The sequence below is a fragment of the Somniosus microcephalus genome, chromosome 17, assembly GCF_052327205.1.
Source record: "Somniosus microcephalus isolate GS21.2 chromosome 17, FLI_Smic_1.0, whole genome shotgun sequence".
NCBI classification, from domain to species: Eukaryota; Metazoa; Chordata; class Chondrichthyes; order Squaliformes; family Somniosidae; genus Somniosus; species Somniosus microcephalus.
Window position 1 is genome coordinate 21,779,007 of NC_141003.1, and position 18,815 is coordinate 21,797,821.

The 18,815-nt window shown below is 42.4% G+C and overlaps 1 protein-coding gene across 4 annotated transcripts in view; it reads right to left on the reverse strand.

Moving 5' to 3' along the window:
- Window positions 1-3,046: 3,046 nt before the first annotated feature.
- Window positions 3,047-18,815, reverse strand: part of LOC147105562 (uncharacterized) — a 39,082-nt gene continuing 23,313 nt past the window's right edge. The window contains exons 2-3 of one of the 4 annotated variants that reach the window (XM_086010036.1): window positions 13,201-13,405; window positions 3,047-3,397 (exon numbers count right to left, since the gene is read on the reverse strand). In XM_086010036.1, the coding sequence (XP_085866162.1) occupies window positions 3,392-3,397; window positions 13,201-13,405 (211 nt within the window). In that variant the 3' untranslated portion in view covers window positions 3,047-3,391. Of the gene's footprint in view, window positions 3,398-12,282; window positions 12,442-13,200; window positions 13,406-18,815 lie in introns of those variants that run through there. The other 3 variants (XM_086010035.1, XM_086010034.1, XM_086010031.1) reach the window with 3 other exon arrangements.

The window sequence follows — 18,815 nt, forward strand, 5'->3', positions numbered from 1 at the left end:
CACCCTTATTTAAAAAGGGCAGTAGACAGAAGGCTGGAAACTATAGACCAGTTAGCCTAACATCTGTGGTAGGTAAAATTTTGGAGTCCATTATTAAGGAGACAGTAACAGGACATTTGGATAATCATAATTTAATAAGACAAAGTCAGCATGGTTTTATGAAGGGGAAGTCATGTTTGACAAATTTGCTGGAGTACTTTGAGGAAGTAACATATAGGGTGGATAAAGGGGAACCAGTGGACGTAGTGTATTTAGACTTCCAAAAGGCATTTGACAAGGTGCCACACAAAAGATTATTGCTTAAGATAAAAAAAAATCACAGGATTGGGGGTAATATTCTGGCATGGATAGAGGATTGGCTATCCAACAGAAAGCAGAGAGTTGGGATAAATGGTTCGTTCTCAGACGGGCAATCAGTAACCAGTGGTGTTCCGCAGGGGTCAGTGCTGGGTCCCCAACTCTTTACAATCTATATTAACGATTTGGAGGAGGGGACCGAGTGTAACATATCAAAGTTTGCAGATGATACTAAGATGGGAGGGAAAGTAGTGAGTGAGGAGGACATAAAAAACCTACAAGGGGACATAGAAAGGCTAAGTAAGTGGGCAGAGATTTGGCAGATGGATTACAATACTGGAAAGTGTGAGGTTATGCACTTTGGCAGGAAAAATCGTAGAGCAAGTTATTATCTTAATGGCAAGAAACTGGAAAGTACTGAAGTACAAAGGGATCTGGGGGTCCTGGTGCACGAAACTCAAAAGGTTAGTATGCAGGTGCAGCAAGTGATTAAGAAGGCCAATGGAATGTTGGCTTTCATTGCTAGGGGGATAGAATATAAAAATAAGGATGTATTGCTTCAGTTGTACAAGGTATTGGTGAGACCGCACCTGGAATACTGCGTACAGTTTTGGTGTCCATACTTAAGAAAGGACATACTTGCTCTCGAGTCAGTACAAAGAAGGTTCACTCGGTTAATCCCGGGGATGAGGGGATGGACATATGAGGAGAGGTTGTGTAGATTGGGACTCTACTCATTGGAGTTCAGAAGAATGAGAGGCGATCTTATTGAAACATAGAAGATTGTGAAGGGGTTGGATCGGGTGGATGCGGGGAAGATGTTCCCAATGATGGGTGAAACTAGAACTAGGGGGCATAGTCTTAGAATAAGGGGCTGCTCTTTCAAAACTGAGATGAGGAGGAACTACTTCACTCAGAGGGTGGTAGGTCCATGGAATATGCTGCCCCAAAAAGCTGTAGAAGCTACATCATTACATAAATTTAAAACAGAAATAGACAGTTTCCTAGAAGTAAAGGGAATTAAGGGTTACGGGGAGCGGGCAGGAATTTGGACATGAGTCTAGGTTCGGATCGGTCATGGCCCTGTGGGTAGCGGAGCGGGCCCAGGGGCCGTGTAGCCTGATCCTGCTCCTATTTTGTGTGTCTAATTCTGTTAGATTCAGGAGATGGTTCTGTGATAGTGGATTGGCGGTTAGGATCAGATCAGCCATGATCTTATTGAATGGCGGAGCAGGCTTGAGGGGCCGATTGGCCTACTCCTGCTCCTATTTCTTATGTTCTTAAATGTTGATTTTTACGAGTCCTCCCAAGTTTCAGGTCTGCAATTGGGACATCTATAAACTCGCCGAGGTAAGTTGACTGGCGCGCACATAGATGAGTAACAGAAAGGTGCTGCGGACTCGAGAAGCAGTAAAGATCTTACAAAGACAGCTCAACAGGATATCCACCTGGGACGATCAGCGGCACATGAAGGACAAATGCAAAGTATTACACATTTGGGGGGGGGGGGGGGGGGGGGGGGGGAAGGAGGCACTCTCAGTCCTTGATGACAAAACTCACCAAGTTGAAAGGGATCTAGAGGTATTAACTGAATCATCGCTCAGCATGTCCAGTGAGAGACAGCATTAAACAAAGTAAACAGAATGCTGGATTACAGTACAGGTAGACTATCCTTTATCCGAAAACCTCGGGACCAGCCGAGTTTCGGATAAAGGAGAATTTCGGATTTCGGAAGGTGGGTCGGCGGGGGTCCGCGGGGGGGGTCGTGCGCACGACTTATGCTGACGCTCAGCGTAAGTCAGTCGGGGTCGGCGGGGGTCGGGGCCGGCGGGGTACGCGGGGGGGTCGGCGGTTGTCGGGGCCGGCGGGGGGGGTCGGCGGTTGTCGGGGTCGCGGGGGGGGGGGGGGTCGGCGGTTGTCGGGGCCCGCGGGGGGGGGGGGGGGGCGGTTGTCGGGGCCGGCGGGTCCGCGGGGGGGGGGGGGGGTCGGCGGCTGGCGGGGTCGGTGGTTGTCGGGTCCGCGGGGGGGTCGGCGGTTGTCGGGGCTGGCGGGGTCGGCGGCTGGCGGGGTCGGCGGCTGTCGGGGGGGTCGTGCGCACGACTTACCCTTTATCCGAACTTCCGCAACCTTCGGTTTTTAGAGGGTTTCGGTTTTCGGAAGTCCGGATAAAGGGTAGTCTACCTGTACCAAATCAGGTCAATTCAAATCCCAAAACATCATGCTGAAACTGTGACCTGGTCAGGCAGCAACTAAGATACCGATCCGTGTAACAAAAAGGAGGTATCCAGGTGACAGTAATGAGGCTGATCCCCAGTTAAGAGGGAGGAATTGGAGAAATAAGATAAGCTAGGACTTCAGCTCAAATAGACTACTGGGAGGGGTCCTTACCATGCCATACATGCTGCCTAAAAAGATAAAGTAAGACTGTAACCAGGTTTTCAGATATGCCAGGGTAAAAGAAGTCACAGGCACATGGTTAAAAATGACAAGATTACAACATGTGCCAAATAATTCCTTGCACAAAGCGTGATGGAATAGATTGTCAGAGAGTGGCTGAAGTCAGAACACTGCACTTGTTTAAGAACCAGCTAGGTGCTGTAATGGGAAGACATTCTGGAAGGATAAGACTGAATGGGCTAAAGGGCTTTTTCAACCAAAATTATCTTGCAATCACCAATAATTAATTTCTTTCCAGTATTTAGCCAACTTGCACCACACTTTGGGCAGAAAACAACAGAATTTCATTGGGCATTCAATTTTGTGCTCGAAGAACTGGGGGCGAGGGGAAAGATGACGTAATTTGTACTTTCAAGTAAAATGGTGCCATCTTTGTGCATTGAAATGAAACTATGTGGTAGACAATAGTGATAATCTGGCTATCTTGCAGGGTAGGAGTCGCCAACGAGGTTTTCCATGCCCTTTATAAAGATAATAAAAGTGCCTCTCTAGTAACCCAGCAGAGGTCAGGAACTTGCCAAATAGGAAACATTCCATGTGAACCACTGTCTTACCACTCCATGGTGAGGCACATGAGTACATCAGTGACTTCCTTAATAGGAACAGACAGGGTAAGAGATCCTTCCACTGATCACAGTCATATCTAAGCTTTACAAACACAAGAAAAGAATGGTTTAATATCAGAATACACTCAATCTGATGACATGTATTGGAATTAAATTGCTTATTGGATTACATGCTGTCCTTTCATGCTCCAGGCTAGAGTTTAAATTTAGCCCACACTCTGCCAGATGCAATGGTCTTATAGAAACATAGACGATAGGAGCAGGAGTAGGCCATTCGGCCCCTCGAGCCTGCTCCGCCATTTCATGAGATCATGGCTGATCATCCAAATTCAGTACCCTGTCCCTGCTTTCTCTCCATATCCCTTGATCCCCTTAGCCTTAAGAAATATATCTAACTCCTTCATGAATATATTTAATGAATTGGCCTCAACTACCTTCTGTGGTAGAGAATTCCACAGGTTCACCACTCTCTGGGTGAAGAAATTCCTCCTAAATGGCTTACCCCTTATCCTTAGATTATGACCCCTGGTTCTGGACTCCCCCGCAATCAGGAACATCCTTCCTGCATCTCGTCCTGTTAGAATTTTATACGTTAGAATTTTACACGTTTCAATGGGATCCCCTCTCATTCTTCTAAACTCCAGCGTATATAAGCCTAATCGACCCAATCGCTCCTCACACGTCATTCCTGCCATCCCAGGTATCAGTCTGGTGAATCTTCGCTGCACTCCCTCCATGGCAAGAACATCCTTCCTCGGATAAGGCGACCAAAACTGCACACAATACTCAAGATGTGGTCTCACCAAGGCCCTGTACAACTGCAGCAAGACATCCTGTACTCGAATCCTCTCGCTATGAAGGCCAACATACCATTTGCCTTCTTAACCGCCTGCTGCACCTGCATGCTTACCTTCAGTGACTGGTGCACAAGAACACCCAGGTCTCGTTGCACTTCCCCTTCTCCCAATCTATTGCTGTTCAGATAATAATCTGCCTTCCTGTTTTTGCCACCAAAGTGGATAACCTCACATTTACCCACATTATACTGCATCTGCCCAATCACCCAACCTGTCCAAATCATACTGGAGTTTCTCTGCATCCTCCTCACAGCACACACGCCCACCCAGCTTTGTGTCATCTGCAAACTTGGAGATATTACATCTAGTTCCCTTGTGTAGATCATTAATATATAGTGAATAACTGGGGTCCTAGCCCCAATCCCTGCAGTACCCCACTAGTCACTGCCTTCCACTCGGAAAAAGACCCGTTTATTCCAACTCTTTGCTTCCTGCCTGCCTACCCAAGTCAGTACCTTACCCCCAATCCCATGTGCTTTAACTTTGCACGCTAATCTCTTATGCGGGACCTTATCGAAAGCCTTCTGAAAGTCCAAATACACCACATCCACTGGTTCTCCCTTATCTATTCTACCAGTTACATCCTCAAAAGATTCCAGTAGATTAGTCAAGCACGATTTACCTTTTGTAAATCCATGTTGACTTTGTCCGATCCTGTCACTGTTTCTCAAGTGCTCTGCTATTACATCTTTTATAAATGGACTCTAGCATTTTCCCCACTACCGATGTCAGGCTTACCGGTCTATAATTCCCGGTTTTCTCCCTACCACCTTTTTTAAATAGTAGGGTTACATTAACTACCCTCCAATCCATGGGAACTGTGCCAGAGTCTATAGAATTTTGGAAGATGACCGGCAATGCATCTACTATTTCTAGGGCCACTTCCTTAAGTATCCTAGGATGTAGATTTTCAGGCCCTGGGGATTTTACGGCCTTCAATCCCGTCAATTTCCCTACAAATACTGATTTCATTCAGTTCCTCCCTCTCATTAGACCTTATGTTCCCCGACATCTCTGGGAGGTTATTTGTGTCCTCCTTTGTGAAGACAGAACCAAAGTATGTATTTAATTGGTCAGCCATTTCTTTGTTCCCCATTATAAATTCCCCCGATTCTGACTGCAAGGGACTTACGCTCGACTTCGCCAATCTTTTTCTCTTCACATATCTATAGAAGCTTTTACAGTCAGTTTTTATGTTCGCTGCAAGCTTACTCTCATACTCTATTTTCCCCCCTCTTAATTAATCCTTTTGTCCTCCTTTGCTGAATCCTAAACTGCTCCCAATCCTCAGGCTTGCTGCTTCTTCTGGCCAATTTATATGTCCTCTCCTTGGATCTTATGCTATCCCTAATTGCCCTCGTTAGCCACGGTTGAGTCACCTTTTTTATTTTTATGCCAGACAGGGATGAACAAATTCTGTAGTTCATCCATGCGATCTTTAAATATTTGCTATTGCCTATCCACCGTCAACCCTTTAAGTAACGTCCCCAATCCATCCTAGCCAACTCGCGCCTCATACCATCGTAGTTTCCTTTATTTAAATTCAGGACCCTAGTCTCCGAGTCAACTACTTCACTCTCCATCTTAATGAAGAATTCTATCATATTATGATCGCTCCTCCCCAAGGGGCCTCGCACAAGATTGCTAATTAATCCTTTGTCATTACATGATACCCAGTCTAAGATGGCCTGATCTCTAGTTGGTTCCTCGACATATTGGTCCAGGAAACCATCCCGCATACTCTAGGAATTCCTCCTCCACGGTATTGTTACTAATTTGGTTAGCCCAATCTATATGTAGATTAAAGTCACCCATGATAACTGCTGTGCCCTTATTGCACGCATCTCTAATTTCCCATTTAATGTCATCCCCAACCTCAGCATTACTGTTTGGGTGTCTGTATACAACTCCCACTAATGTTTTCTGCCCCATGGTATTTCTCAGCTCTACCCATACAGATTCCACATCATCAGAGTTAATATCCTTCCTTACTACTGTGTTAATCTCCTCTTTAACCAGCAATGCTACCCCACCTCTTTTTCCTTTTTGCCTGTCCTTCCTGAATATTGAACACCCCTGGATGTTGAATTCCCAACTTTGTCACCCTGGAGCCATGTCCCCGTAATCCCAATTATATCATATCCGTTTACATCCATTTGCGCAAATTAGGACAGTCTAAGCCCAGTTTCCAGTCCACAGCACAAAACTGCCCATTGTTTAGTGTGGACTGCTGTAAAACTAAGTCTCAAAGAGGTTGCAGGGATGGCTAATGTGGGAAGTGAATTGGACACTGGGGTATTGAGGGGGTTGCTTTTCGGGGTTGGGATTAAGTACTTGTTGAGCACAGCAAAATTAACTTCAGGTTGCACAGATTTTGTCCCCTATCTTTGGCAACAAAGTGGAAAATTGATCTATTTCTCAGCAGCAGACATCGCTCATCTTGAGGACAGGCTCAAAACTTCATGGATAATTGTACATCAATCTGAAAAAAATATACTGGTGTAGGTTATCTAATTGTGATCAAGCTTGAACCACCGCCAGGGCCCGTCGATTCAATACTAAACAGGTCACAATGTGACCAATGCTAGTCCTGGCACTTAGCAACTCTCTTTTGCTTTCTAATTTTTTTTTAGAAACTGTTCCACCAAATTCATTTTTTTTTTTTTTTATATAAATGCTTTTCTCCTTCCTCCTGTAATAGCTTGTATTTCTTTAAGCGCGCACACACACACGCCATGCAGCGAGTACAATGTCTAAAAGAGGCTTCCAATTTGCAAAAAATTGCTCAATGTCAGTAAATTGGGTTTCAATATTGCTACAAGGCTTAGTGTATTGGTAAAATGTTTTAAGCATAGAGGGAAAGAACAAAAATCACACAAATCAAAACGCTACTGTGTTTAAATTACCTCAAATTACTTCGACCATAACAGTCACGAGTAATAGACCCATTCCACCAAAACTTCACCTTGCACGATAGAGCTCAAAGTGCTCACTCCAGAGACAAACCAAATTTAATAACTGGATCATTAGGGTGTTTTCAAACAATTGAAATAAATGTGAAATTTCACTGCAATTCTAAAAACACTGAACTTGATAAAATTAAACAATCCGGCTCAAGCTTGCATAGAAAACATCCAATTGATTGAAGCTGCAATGGCTCAAGTGTTGTTCTTAATACTGAACAGTAACATGGTGGGCTTCTGTTGCACACATTTTTACTTGGATTCCTAATGGAAAAACACCACACACCAGGATATACATTTAAAACTGCGACATGCGGAGTCACAGATTATCCTAATTGTATTGACATCAGAAATGTTAAAAACCTGCATGGGTAATGACAAAATTGCAATTCTGGGGAGAAATTGAGGTAAATCCAATTCCTCTGCAGAGACCACAGTACAAGGGAAAGATGTACATTACACACATGGAAAGGAGGTGGAACCAAAGCAAAAAGCAAATCCATTGCAGTCAATGGAAGTACAACTATTCAACACATTGAACACATACTACCTGAACACCACAAAAAAATAGATAGTGACAAATATAAATCCAAACCCTGTGGTACCAATATTTGGTTTTACAGATTGAGTGACCTTGTCTTGGAAAATGGTAAAAGATTCAGACAAATTTGTACATTACAAGGCGGTTAAGAAGACAAATGGTATGTTGGCCTTCGCAGCGAGAAGGTTTGAGTACAGGAACAAGGATGTCTTGCTGCAGTTGTACAGGGCCTTGGTGAGGCCGCATCTCGAGTATTGTGTGCAGTTTTGGTCGCCTTATCGGAGGAAGGATGTTCTTGCCATGTAAGGAGTGCAGCGAAGATTCACCAGGCTGATACCTGGGATGGCAGGAATGACGTATGAGGAGAGATTGGGACGATTGGGCTTGTACTCGCTGGAGTTTAGAAGAATGAGAGGGGATCTCATTGAAACTTATAAAATTCTAACAGGACTGGACAGACTAGATGCAGGAAGAATGTTCCCGATGGTCGGGGAGTCCTGAACCAGGGGGTCACAGTCTAAGGATAAGGGGTAAGCCATTTAGGACAGAAATGAGGAGGAATTTCTTCACCCAGAGAGTGGTGAACCTGTGGAATTCTCTACCACAGAAGACAGTAGAGGCCAATTCATTAAATATATTCAAGAAGGAGTTGGATATATTTCTCAAGGCTAAAGGGATCAAGGGGTATGGGGAGAAAGCAGGGACAGGGTACTGAATTTGGATGATCAGCCATGATCACATTGAATGGCGGAGCAGCTCGAGGGGCCGAATGGCCTACTCCTGCTCCTATCTTCTATGTTTCTATATTACTGTTTGTATATGGAAATAGACATTAGATTTAAATTACATGAGTTTATTTTCACATATTTACTTCAATCTCATTATGTTTTACACAGTTTTCCACTAAGTTGGTATTCTGATAGAACCTTAGGCCCTGGGGTTTTCCGTTTCTGTGCTCATCAGCTTGTGATTTCCTTCATTAGAGAACGGAAGGAAAATCACAGGCCAGCCAGCACATAAGCAAAAAAACCATAACCTATGCAGTAGAGTTTCCGCTTTGTGCGGAATTGGCGAGTTTCCGCTAAAAGCCACTTGCGTATCGCCAAACGTACAATTTGCCATGAACCAGCGCAATCGGGCAGCACTTTAAAAGTAATTATTTTTAAAAATTTGCTTTAAAAAAATATACATCGGTATATTCAAGTGGTAACTTGGTGCGGTTTGATTAATACAGCTGAAAATGGATTTAATCACCAAAATATAAGCATTTTTAATCTCAGTCAATCCACCACCTGTGAGTAACCCGATTTTAAATTACTGAAAATGAATTAATATACAGAATCATTTGCTAGTTATATTGGGGTAGTCAGTTTAATAAATTAAAAGTAAATTATATTCAAAAATGATTTTAAAACATTCCTATTGCTGTCCTTGCAGCCGAAGAACCAACTTAATTTTCAGAGCCTCCTCAAAGGCCTGCAAATGAGTGCAATCAGAGGATTCATTCATCCTGGGGGTGTGGCCAGTTTTGTGGACGAGGCCGGCTTCTAGCGCGATGTTTTTTTTAAATTAGCGCAAAAGATTGCGGAAATTCGAGTTGCACTGAATGCAATTTGTGCTTAAAATTCCGCGATCTTTCGCACTGGTTCAGGCAAATGGAGCTGAAAAACCAGTACAACTGGATGGAAAATCAGGCGCAATTTCACATAGAAATTGAAGTGAACAGAACCATAACAATTGGGTGGGCAGAAAGGTTAAATTCAACTAATCATTAAAACAATCATTCTGGGTTTTCCACCAATTCTCAAACTCATCATAGAATAGTTACAGCACAGAAGGAGGCCATTCGGCCCGTCGAGCCCATGCCAGCTCTCTGCAAGAACGCTTCAGCTAGTCCCACTCCCCGCCCTTTTCCCGTAGCCCTCCAAATTCTTTTCCTTCAGATACTTATCCAATTCCCTTTTGAAAGCCACGATCGAGTCTGCCTCCACCACCCTCTCAGGCAGTGCATTCTAGATCCTAACCACTTGCTGCGCAACTAAGTTTTTCCTCAGGTCACCTTTGATTCTTTTGCCAATCACCTTAAATCTGTGTCCTCTGGTTCTCGACCCTTCCGCCAATGGGAACAGTTTCTCTAGATCTACTCTCTCCAGACCCCTCATGATTTTGAACACCTCTAGCAAACCTCCTCTCAATCTTCTCTGCTTAAGGAGAGCAACCCCAGCTTCTCCAGTCTATCCACGTAACTGAAGTCGCTCATCCCTGGAACCATTCTCGTAAATCTTTTCTGCACCCTCTCTAAGGCCTTCACATCCTTCCTAAAGTGCGGTGCCCAGGAATGGACAATACTCCAGTTGAGGCCGAACCAGTGTTTTATAAAGGTTCATCATAACTTCCATGCTTTTGTACTCTATGCCTCTTTTTTTTTTTTTTAATGAAGCCCAGGATCCCGTATGCTTTTTTAATGCTTTCTCAACCTGCCCTGCCACGTTCAACGATTTCTGCACATATACCCCCAGGTCTCTCGGTTCATGCATCCTCTTTAGGATTGTACCCTTTAGTTTATATTGCCTCAAAATGTATCACTTCACACTTTCTTGCGTTAAATTTCATCTGCCACGTGTCCGCCCATTTCACCAGCCTGTCTGTGTCTTCTTGAAGTCTATCACTATCCTCCTCACTGTTCACTATACTTCCAAGTTTTGTGTCATCAAAAGCAGTATAATAAATTACTTGTGTGAAAGCAATTTGAACAAAACAGAGGCTATAATTGAAGATGTAATGGGTTACAAATAATAGTGGCACAGCCAAGTAATTCACTTTGCCTGCAGCAATGCAGAGTGATATTAGCTGCATTACAAGCAGAGTTTTCCTCCCCCCATGACCCACTGCATCGCAATCTGCAACAATCTTATGCAACTATATGTACCTAATATAATTAAACGTCTAGTGTCTAGAATACAATCATGTCACACCCAAAAGTGCAGCCGCAATTGTCACTCATAAGCACCACATATCTGCAGGGCAAAAATCAGCAATTGGCTGAAATAATCTGTTAAATTACCACATATATTTGATTGACCAAATGTAAACCAAGAGAATTTTTACAAGGCACTGATGTGAGCCTGACATTGCAGACATTGTCAACTAGGCCAGATTCATGGCAAATAACCACGTGTTCAAATGTTTGCCCATTGGAGATTGAAAGCTGCTTCCTTCTGCACTCGTCCCTCCTGGGGCGACAACAATAACAGTGTCAACAAAAGCTATGAATCTATAGTGGAAGTAAAGGACAAAGATGAAAAAAATCCATTGCCATATAAAGTCTAAGAATAAAAGGAAGAGTGATACTGCAAGAGGAGATTGCGGGGATGGGGTGGGGGGGGTGGGGCTGAGCTTAGGCGGGAAGTGTTACTCATAGCTTCACCAAGTTTTATAAAGTAGTGGGTAAGTAGTATTACAAATATACCCGATTGGCCCTGTACCTTTTCAGTATCCGTGAAGTGTGCAACATTTTTATCTCAAGTCAAATACAGGAAACTCTTTTTTATCCGGCACCAACGGGACCGGCGTGGTTCCGGTTTATCAAAAAGTCCGGATTACAGAGAGGTATAGTAAAAGGTACGAGAGCTCCGTACACAGCAACAGATCCAGGCTTCCCTGTTGCTTAGCAACAGGTGCAGGAACCCGGCCACAGATCCAGGAACAGGCTACTAATATGAAGTAAAACTTACCTGAACCTACTCCTGAATTTTGCCGGTTAAGAGATTTCCGGTTATTTAGGTGCCGGATAAAAAAAGTTTCCTGTATGTTGTTTAAGTAAATTTGTTGCATTAAACAATGTGTGAATCACCACCTTATTCAGGTTATTCCAGGTTCCAAACCACCCATGAGCAATATCAGATCTGCTAATGTGGAAACCTCCTTTATTTTTGTAAATTTCAAGTCAATACAATCTATTTTTTTTTAAAATAATTTTGAATGGTGGGCAGCTTAATACATCTTGTAATTTGAGTTACTGAATCTTCATGGAAAATGAGGCTGTTACTCTGGTCTGTGTGGGCAGGTACAACTGAGAAAAAGTGAGATAGAAACTGGGCAGGCAGCTAAACTGAAACCAAGCTAGACAGAAACCAGTCAAGAGACAGAAAGAAGCATAAAAACAAGAGTTATTTCAAGAAATAGATTTTGGGGCGAAAGCAAGAAACAACACTGGCATACTGCAAAAAATTAGCTTGAAGGTAAAGCACCAAAACAAGCACACGATAATTGAGACTAGATTAACTATGCTAAAAAGGGGGCATTTGCATATATAGAAATTTCCATCCATAACAAAATTCCTGTAAACTAAGTATAAGCTGCACCTGTACACTGGCATGTAATATAGACAGCATAAATACAGAACCGCTGGACCATTCCACTGGAAAGTGATACAATATGAACCAATTGTTTTATGATTTATTAAACACATTTAGTATTTCCACCATTCAATAAAATCCTATTCTACAGATTTAAAAAACAGGTATCAAATCCAACCCAGTTCTAATCAAAAAAGTGTGCAGAATTTTTTTTGGTCTCAATGTTGTGCAAGGACTGTCAACAGCCTATATTATGACAGACATTCAGCTTTATGCCCAGTAATTCAGCACAATTAAAAGCAAAGAATTCAGGGTCTTACTATTTGTATTAAAAGACAGCTTTGCACTCAGAACGGGAGGAAGAAGCGTCAAACGGCACCAAGTTCTGGCTTCACAGTTCCCCTACAGGGAGAATGGAGATGAAAACAAGCCACACCACACTCAAACGCTATGAGTAGACCATCATGGACATTGGTGCAAGATCGTTAGAACCCGAAAGGAGGACAATTTGGAGAAGGTGGCATGGAGGAAGAAAGCAAGGAAACTAACAAATACAATGCATGTGAAGAAATATCAATTTAAAAGTTCAATCCTGCAGTCTGATTGATGATCTGACATTCTTCCAGGGAAATTACACATCTCCTGGCAGCCATCTCAGAGCAGAACTGAAGGCAGCCACAGAGCATGCTGCTCGTCAGACTCACAACACATGTGGCTTCATGACCTCACATAAAATAAAAATGCATTTACATTTTGCCGTGGGGAGGGAGGGAGGAAGGAAGGAAGGGAGAGGGGAAGGAAAAGGCAGAAAAGGTCAGTGTCTTGCTGGATCATTTAATACCTGCAACCTAAGCACCAAGCGAGTGTGGTAAAGACTACATACTGTACAAATATGAAATATCACTTGTTGTGTCACTATGATTAAATCAAAAACAGATGAGCAATCTACAATGCCGTCAGTAATACAAGTCCTTCTAAACTACATCCAAACTGGAGTTAAGCAATTCTATTCAAAAGGACAAGTTTAGTTGGCAAGTATCTGATTTCAAACAAATTTATTCTCAAGTAACCACTACTAGACCTCATTATGCACCGATAATTACATTTTATCTTGGCACTTAGCTATCTAAATGTAAAGGAATAAAAAGAAAAAAAACAGACCCCTCCACGTTGCCCATCCACATGTATTGAACGGATGTGATCTGCCAAATCTGGACTGGAGCTGAAACTGGCCTGGCATTGGTCCCAGCAGCAGTTGTAAGTGATATTCTTTCCTGATGAAGTATTTCCGAGCCCGTTTATCAGCGCTGGAGTAGAGCGTCCACTGGAGATGGTACTGTCCATATCCATTAGGGTGCTGCTGATGCTTTGAAGAAAAAGCAGTATTTTTAATAGTGTGAAAGATAACATCCATCGACAATGCATAATGAAATATTGTATATAGTCCCCCTTCACTGGAATACCTCTCGGTATGCTGCACTGTGCTAAACTGAACTCCATCGCCAATTACAGCAGACTTGCCACAGTAATCACAAGTGGATAAAATCAGAAAAAAGCAATTGGAAAATGGGTTTCATGACAAGAGGTATAGAATATAAAAGACAAAATGTAACGAATCTATATAAAACCACAAGACCACAGCTGGAGTAGTGTGTGCAGTTTTGGGCTCCACACTATAGGAAGGATGTTGACAGAATATATAGAGGGTACAGCACAGATTCAGTCAGACGCTGCCTGGTATGAGGAAATGCAAAAATGAAGACTTGAAAAACTCAGGCTGTTTTCAATAGATTATGGGTGATTTTGACAGAGATACTTTAGATCTACTCTGTCCCATCCTTTTGTAATTTAAACAGGTAATTAAAGGTGTCTAGAACAAGGGGACACAGATAAAAGATTAAATGCAAGAGATTTAGGACAACGAGCCAGAGAATTTATTTTCCCTCACAGAAGGCTGTACTCCTGGAGTTAGTAATTGAAGCAGAGACTATGTCAACTTTGAAGAATAGCTAGATGGTTGAAGGAAAGGGGGATAAAGGGATATGGGATCAGAGCAAGCAAATGGAATTAGGACTAATGCGTGTGGAGTAAATATAACAACGCAGACTGGTTGGAACGAATGGTCTGCTTCAGTAATATAATTTCAATGTTATTCTAGGAGTTTTACAACGCATGGCCAATGTGTCCATCTTTATTCACCTGAAAGCTAAAATAATGATACTTAAATTCTAAATCATTTCAAACATGAACTAAGTGTTGCTGTATCCAAATTATTTGCTGAAAGCTTTTATAATTACTAATCTTTTTTAAAATACCAAGAGGCCTTAAGCCCAAATGTTTGAGAATTTTACTGTTAGGCATCAAGTTAAATAAGATTGAAGATTTTTTTTGTTAGCTGTTCCACCATTGTGGCTCTAATCATGGGTTACTCCCACACATCACCTTTATAGAATGAACTGCAGCTCTACATTGCTGAAAGCCATAACCAACCTAATTGGTGAGCAAGGAGTTGAGGAATGACGAACTGGCTCACAACCCTACTGATGAATAGATTACCCTCCACCCAAAGGCCCAAAGAAACTCCTCAAAATGCAACCTTCTGGAAAATAAACCTGCAGGAATATTTAATTCATCCATCTGCTGACCAACTCAACTGCATCACAAATGCCTTAATTTCAAGTTTTTTTTGACGTTGAGGATGCACATGGGAGACAGATAGCATTAATATAGGATCTATATATGTAAAATAGTATTCATACAGAAGTACAATACTTGAGTTTCTCAGAACAGATAGGGTATCCTACACTGGATAAAGATCACAACTCGTCAGCTTTATTCTGTACAAGTGATAAATACAATTTCTCCCCCCCTAATTTTAACAGGCAACTTTTACATCAGTCTCTGGTCTCAAACCAACACCAGTGGATGAGTCATCCTTGGTCAAGAAACCAGAAACTAGGTCACCAACTAATGTATGACTTTGCAATATTAACACTAGCATTAACTATATGTCCTCTATTGTTAAACAACTGGTGCAAGTGTAGCGTCCAATTTTTGGAAGGCTGACTGCAAGGAAAAACTAAGAAAAGTTTTCTGCATAAGAAAACAGAATAATCTCACAATCAGGCAAGTTTCATGACTTGTCTGCCCTTTCATCTAAAATTTATATATGCCTTTGATTTTCCACTCAAGTAGTTTCCAAGGATCAATTTTTTGTAAAATAATCAGGTTTAACCCAGACAAAAAATAAATAAAACTCTTACAATTCTCTTCACAACTCTTTAAAAAAGGGTTGGTTGCTGCACATTCCCCTTTGTGGAACTTCATTCAGTTGTCCGAAGCTGCGCTATACATCAATGCTGTTGTACAGCAGAGATGTCTTGCATCAAATGTAAAGTGAATGATTGTGTCACACCACAATTACAGCATCCCAATATCAATATTTCCACCTCTTCAACCACATAATTGGCTAGTTCCTTTGCATGGTCATGAGCCTAGACATCCATCACAAATCAGAAGACGGGTTCAACACTTCCACTCCTTCCCCCATATTCTGACACTAACCATACTTGTGGTCACAGTTTCCAGACATATCTCATTCACTCTTGTGGAACTTTCTATTTTCTCTCACTGCTCCTTTGAATGGTGCCTTGGATGTTGAAGATTGCACTTGCCTTCTCAGCAGGTATCCTGGCTAGATACAAGCCCAGACATCTTTGCCACAATCTTTTCCACACTGGGTCATGGCATCAGCTCCAGCATGAATTGGAGGCAATACCCTCCTTAGAAACATGCTTCTCGCTTACCATTTGAGTACACGCAGATGTGACCCACTTTGTCTAGTTGCTCTTTCTGCAGTCAAAAAAGCCACCAAGTGTGTGTCACATGTTTACAACAATCAATAATAGAAACCATACCAATACATGGCCGTAACAACTTGTGCGGTTTCTACACCTCACTGGGTCAATAACCCACTTTGATACACTTCACACAAAGCTTATGTCAACATCTGGGAATGGCAGAAAACTGCCAAACTTAATGACCATCTTCCACACTTTTTTTTTGACAGTAGCTTCAATGATAACATGAACCCAGTGTGAACCAAAAGCAACTTTCAAAAGGTCCAGGGAAAGAGAGGGGTGGGGGAGTGGGGTAGAACAAAAGGGGAGGTCTGCGATAGATTACATAAGAAATAGGAGCAGGAGTAGGCCAATCGGCCCCTCGAGCCTGCTCCGCCATTCAATAAGATCATGGCTGATCTGATCCTAACCTCAAATCTACTTCCACTCTCCATCCCACCCAAACCCATGTGATCTCCCGGGAGAGGCGAAAAACCAGATTTAAAAAAACCAATGGCCAATTTGGGAGAAAAAAATCTGGGAAATTCCTCTCCGACCCATCTAGGCGATCGAAACTCGTCTAGATCACTCTGTCCTTGTATTTCCTGCAGTACTTACCTTCTGTAAAAGGCGATTAAATGACAAAAGGGCCCCAAACACGCCTTCTCGGGTATACTGTATTCACTGCTCACAATGCGGTCTCCTCTGCACTGGACAGACCAAAACGCAGATTGGCCGATCATTTTGCTGAACACCTCCATTCAGTCCACAAGTGTGACCCTGAGCTTCCAGTCGCTTGCCATTTTAATTCGCCGGCCCACTACCATTCTGACCTCTGCTCAGCCTCCAACACCGTTTCAATGAAGCTCAACAGAAGCTCAAGGAACAGCACCTCATCTTTCGATTAGGCACTTTACAACCTTCCAGACTCAACAGAGTTCAACAATTTCAGATCATGACCTCGGCTCTTCAAACAGCAGGTGCTGGCAATGATTCTTCTGTTGCCATTTACACCTCCTCTAGACCCATCTTTTGTTTCTTTACTTGTCCCAGTACCACCCCCATTTGCCTTGCACCATCATCCCTTTTGTCATTTAATCTCTCCTGCCTTCCACCCGATCACAGACCTTCCCTTTCATTCTTTCTTCCCACCCTTTCCCTGTACTTGCTTAAAAACTGTTACATCCCTGAAACGTTGACTGCTTCTCTCTCTCCACAGATGCTGCCTAATCTGAGTATTTCCAACATTTTCTGTTTTTAGATTATAAAAAAGGTCTAGCACGTCCTTTCCAGTTCGTCTGCACTCCCATCTGACACTACTGTAAACACATTATCTCTGCTTTTGCCATACGGAAAAAATCTTGGTGCCACAACAGAAGCGCTTATGGTCTAGATGTCCACTAATTCCATTCTGTAGCAAGAGTCATTTTGTCACTATGTAAGTAGCATGTTCACGGTCAGGCATCTTAAAATATCTGTTGACCAGTCAACAATTACGTTACTTTTTTTTTTTGAATGTTTACCCGATTCTTCAGCTCAACAAGTTTCCGAGATACTTCCGGAAGCTGTTTGTCTTGAAGCATTTTGCATCTTGCCACAGACTTGGTCACCGACTCCGGATCACTCGGTCACAAAGTGAGAACAGCAGCTTTTATTGCAGCATATACAGAAGCAAAAATTGCAGCTTATAACCCCTTTTCCTGGTCCCATCCCTCACCTGCACGTCAAGTAAGGATTGTTGCACATCTCCGCAGGTTGACTGTAGCTGTTTCAACTTTGAGCTTCACGACGTTCACTGAATTTATTGTGTGGCTTCTTTTTCAAACCTATGCTCAATTTGACAGAATAGTACTCGCCTACATTGCCAGGGTTATTGCTCTCTGATCTCCATGTATTGAAACTGGAAAAATCAATTACCTCGTTGGCTGAAAACTTGTATTTCCATTATTTTGTCCAACTTATTCAAATCGGAATCAAGTCAAAAGGGTGCTCAATGCAACATCAGTGAACTGAATGAGGGAATTCTACTTTATTGCAAAGGGAAGGGACATGCCAAGTGCTGGACACAAGTCATCTTATTTTATTCTTCCAATATAAAAATGATGGAACTATGCCTTTGAAAAACCTGCTTCAACTGGACAAGAATGACTTCAAGGACAGTAAGCAGACACTTCAGGATCACCGAGAAGTTTTACAAGTGCAGATCTGAAAGCATGAGAATAGATCCAATTCCTCCCCTCATTGCTGCAATGTCATAGTTAACTGTAACTAAGCATTTGCTCCTCCACAGTTTAGTTTATAACTCACTAAAGTATAGTGTACATGAGAGCTATCCTGACCAGGCTCACGTGCATATACATCATGGCAAATGTCTGGGGGGGAAAAAAGTGCACAAATGTAATTTTGAGTTTGCACCCAACACAAACCAGAGTGTTTGGCCATGAGAAAATCTGGCTCCCATAAGTTTTGATCAGGCTTACTTAAAACCAAAATGTAATAAAACAGGATTTTTTTTTGTTAATAAAAAAGGGATGATTTAGATAACTTGCTCATTTCTAACTCGGTTTCAGATGCATGATCAAAAAAATTCTAATTTCAAAATTTTAAACTTCAAAACTGCTTTCTTTCCTTGAAAATGTACTCGAGAACAGTACCACCGCTACAATTTTGCCAGTTTGACAGAACGTGATAGCTGGGACAAAGGTGCAGACTGAAAGACAGGGAGCCTGTAGTCATAAGGGAACCTTTGCTGAGTGGATAGCCTCGTGTACAATGAGGACAACAATTGATACAATCGAGTTGTTTATTTGGAGCTAGAGCAGTGAACACCGAGGAAAGTTTAAAAGGGCTGCTGAAGGAGAGAGGAAAAGAGACAGTGGCGATAACCCACATAGATAAATGACGAGTGATATTGTATATGGATCCTAAAAGGTATGT